Raw genomic sequence first — 4,098 nt, 5'->3', positions numbered from 1 at the left:
AAATACAAAGCCAGACTAGTAGCCAAGGGTTTCTTACAACAATATGGAAAAGATTATTTTGACACCTTCAGTCCAGTCACAAAACCCGTAACAATTCGTACTGTCCTTTCCATCGCGCTTACACACAATTGGCCACTTCGTCAGTTAGATATCAACAATGCCTTCCTCCATGGCACTCTTCATGAAGAAGTTTTCATGTCTCAACCTCCCGGTTTCACCCATCCTGATTTTCCTAATCATGTCTGCAAACTAAAAAAATCCCTCTATGGCCTCAAGCAGGCACCTCGTGCATGGTACCTTGAACTTACCTCCTTCCTTATCTCGAGTGGTTATAAGAAATCCTTAGCTGATCCGTCCCTCTTCATATACAATTCTCATGGTGTCATTAGTTATCTTCTAGTATACGTTGATGACTTTGTACTTACTGGTAACAATCCCACTTTTCTCGAGTCCTTTGTATACTCCCTTGCTAAACGTTTTTCCATCAAGGATCTCGGTCCACTTCACCATTTTCTTGGGGTAGAGGTCATTCCTGTCTCATCTGGTTTATTCTTGTCTCAACATCGTCATATGCATGACTTGCTTGCACAATTCCATATGGAAGGTGACAAGGAAGTCACAACTCCTCTAAACTCCTCAGTCTCTCTCACCTTGCAAGACGGGTCCGCAAGCACAGATCCAACACAATATCGAAGACTTGTGGGCTCCCTTCAATACCTGGCATTCACTAGGCCCGACATCTCATTTACGGTTAACAAGCTCTCTCAATTCATGCATGCACCATCTGAGCTTCATTGGCAGTCCCTCAAAAGAGTCCTACGCTATCTTAAAGGCACTATTCATCATGGTTTGTATCTGCACAAGAACTCTACTACTCATCTTACTGCCTTTTCGGATTCAGACTGGGGAGGTATCGAGTGTGGGGGTCGCTCCACAACTGCTTATCTACTATTTTTGGGGTCTAATATTATCTCCTGGCGCTCCGCAAGACAAAAATCGGTCTCAAGGTCCTCTACAGAGGCAGAATACAAGGCGCTTGCAAATGCTGCTTCCGAAGTCATGTGGGTTCAAAATCTGTTACTTGAGCTTGGTATCAAATCCAATTCCGCTCCTACTCTGTTTTGCGATAACACCGGGGCTACCTATTCATGTGCTAACCCAGTCTACCATTCACGCATGAAACACGTGGCCCTTGACTACCACTTTGTTCGGGAGAAGGTCCAAGATGGTTCTCTTATTGTTCGTCATTTCAACACATTTGATCAACTGGCTGATACTCTCACCAAACCACTATCTCGTGGTCCATTTCAGCGATTACGTTCCAAGATTGGCGTATCCGATGGATCCTCCATCTTGCGGGGGCGTATTAACCGATAATATATTTCCCAAATATATTATCACGTGATACATAAGTCAATATTATTTAGTCAAGTCTAGCATGTTTATCTCCTGTATAAGCTCCTTTATTATCTCCATTAGGTTGTAATCTTTGGCTATAAATCGCCTCTCTGTTGTACACTATACTTAAATTAAAAAATTCAAATACAAAGCTTTTGCTTATACGTCACTTTTTTTTATCTTTAGCGGCGACTATTTTGGATCATCAGCGGCGACAAAAGTCGCCAGTATTTCCTTTATGCGTTCCACAAGCACCCTAGTCGTTGGATTAGAACAACGATCGGACGATTCGTGTTTGCCAGAACGTCAAAGAGTGGATCAATGTCATTTAGCCTTTAACGGCGACACAAGCCTTTAGCGGCGACTTTTTAATTTGTCGCCGCTAAAAGCTCTATTTCTTGTAGTGGAATTTTAAATTATTATCCCGACAAAATATACGATTTACCACCACCACAACTACAATTTCAATAATTTACTCAATATTTAATCTATGTAAAAAATTGTGAAAAAATTACATTATACGATGAAAAATTAATTTCTCACAATTTTTGAACATCATTACGTACGTACTCAAAAAAGGGAAAAAAAATACAGGAAAAAAAAACATCCTGTTGCATGGGATACACATGTTACTCGAAGTGATATGGGGTACAATTTTATTGTGATAATGAAATTACATAAAATGTTGACCAGGCAAAGAGGTGTATATTCACGCCAGGTCCAACATATCATTAATGGAAAGAAGAAATGATTCCTAGTCTTCCCAGTCGTGCTTTGTAGGGACAAGGTAAAGAGGCGTCGTCCTACGAAGAAACGGGAAGCCATTCTCTTTCATATCCAGATCTTCCTTCTTCAATCCGGCTGGTGTTTCCCAGTTGAAGAAGTAAAGTAAGTTTGAAATTGTAAATTCTACAGTTGAAGTAGCCATGTTATTCCCAGGGCATGCTCTTCTCCCCCCTCCAAACGGGATCATCTCAAAATTTTTCCCTCCGATATCAGCCTTAATGTTTTCAAATCGCTCTGGATAAAACTCCTCTGCATTCTCTTTCCAGATTCTTGGATCCCTTCCTAATCCCCACGCAGTCACCATCACTTTCATACCAGGTAACACGTCATATCCACCGATCCGACATTGACTTACACATTCCCTTCCCATCAGAAAAGCAGCAGGTGGGTGCAATCTTAGCGTCTCCTTCACCACCATTTTCAAGTATGGCATCTTCGTAATATCTGATTCATCTACTTTCGATTTTCTTCCAACACATCTTCGAATTTCGTTTTGCAACTTTTCCATAACTCTAGGATTTTTAACGAGCTCGGACATAGCCCAAACCATTGTTATAGTAGTTGTGTCAACTGCTCCCTCAAGCACATTCTGCAGTGATGTTTAATAATTTCATGAGAAAAAAAAAACAACAACATGCTTGAAACTGAAAACCATGAAATAAATGTATGCAAATATATAGAAAAGGATTTAAATGTGTTGTTTACCATCACAAGTGCTTTCATCTCCTCGGTAGTCAACCGAGACATACAGTCATCAACAAAATCATTTACATGACCACTTGTTTTTGTGTCATGATGATCATCAAGAATCATCTGGAGAAAGCCATCAAAATCAGTATAACATTTCTGTAGCCTGCGATTCCACCCTGTTAATTCGTCTAAAATCCAACCAAATGTTGGAAAAATAAACGAAAATGAGGCACCACCCATGACTTGTACCTCCTCGACTATATCTTTCAATGTTCTACCATTAAAAGTCTTTCCCCTATAGCTGTTACCAAATGCAACCTTACCCACGACATCATATACTAGAGATAAGAGGATGTCTTCTAGGTTTACTGTAGTGTTTAAGGAATGTGATGAGATAGAACGAATGACAGCCTCCATCTCAATCTCCATCATGTTTTTATATAATCTAATCCTTTTAGCACCCAAGAACTCAGATACCACAACCTTGCGCATGTCTCTCCAATGATCACTGTGTGGTGAGAAGGCAACGTCCATGTAGTTAAATGACAGTAGCTTGGTAGCCTTAGAGTACGGACGCGTACACAGCTTCTCATCATGAGTTTTTAAGACTTCAGTAGCCATTTCAGTAGAGGAAATGACGAGGAATGGTTGGGCTCCAAAATGAAGAAGCATAGCTGGGCCGTATGTCTGGGAGAGGTTCCATAGGGTTTGATGGACACCCTCTTTACCCAACACTTGGTGAAGGTTCCCTATTATTGGAAGCCTCTTAGGGCCTGGGGGAAGCCTGATGGATGACCTCCTCATTCGAAGAGCATACATGAAGATGGAAGTAAAGAAGAGAAGTAATGTTGTTGGAAGAATCCATGAAGGGAAGAATGATATGATATCCATATCGATGGATCCTTCTTTTACTTGTGCTTGAATCGTGATGGTGTTTCTCCATATTTATAGTGGAGATGGAGATGAAATTCTAATACGTACCGAATACTTTATCAAGAAAAGGATTTTGGAGGGTCAAATTTTCAGGATAAAAGGTTAAATTTTAAATATTAAAAATGCCCCTTAGTACGTATTATTCTTTAGTAACTACTATTTATTGAAAATACATAGTTTGGCTAAGCATACCTATGAAACCATGATGCGAATAACGTGATACGCGTGAAGATTCTATAAAAAATATTAATTTGTTAAAGCATATATATATTTACCTACAAATCGTTTATA

The 4,098-nt window shown here is 39.9% G+C and overlaps 1 protein-coding gene across 1 annotated transcript; it reads right to left on the bottom strand.

The window, feature by feature from the left end:
* Nucleotides 1-1,851: 1,851 nt before the first annotated feature.
* Nucleotides 1,852-3,804, bottom strand: LOC111916428 (parthenolide synthase). The gene is made up of 2 exons (XM_023912110.2): nt 2,890-3,804; nt 1,852-2,773 (listed from the first exon to the last, which is right to left on the bottom strand). Exons 1-2 carry the CDS (start codon nt 3,763-3,765, stop codon nt 2,153-2,155), a joined length of 1,497 nt encoding a protein of 498 aa, XP_023767878.1. The 5' UTR covers nt 3,766-3,804; the 3' UTR covers nt 1,852-2,152.
* Nucleotides 3,805-4,098: the final 294 nt, after the last annotated feature.

This window comes from Lactuca sativa, chromosome 2 (assembly GCF_002870075.4).
Source record: "Lactuca sativa cultivar Salinas chromosome 2, Lsat_Salinas_v11, whole genome shotgun sequence".
NCBI lineage: Eukaryota > Viridiplantae > Streptophyta > Magnoliopsida > Asterales > Asteraceae > Lactuca > Lactuca sativa.
Note: the sequence above shows the minus strand (reverse complement) of the source record. Positions and strands in the feature narration are given on the sequence as shown.

What these genes read in the sequence shown, in the direction of transcription:
- LOC111916428 (XM_023912110.2), bottom strand. Translation starts at nt 3,765, where the DNA reads ATGGATATCATATCATTCTTCCCTTCATGGATTCTTCCAACAACATTA. An exon ending in AGATGAAAGCACTTGTGATG is followed by an intron (nt 2,774 to 2,889) that starts GTAAACAACACA and finishes ACATCACTGCAG; the next exon opens with AATGTGCTTGAGGGAGCAGT.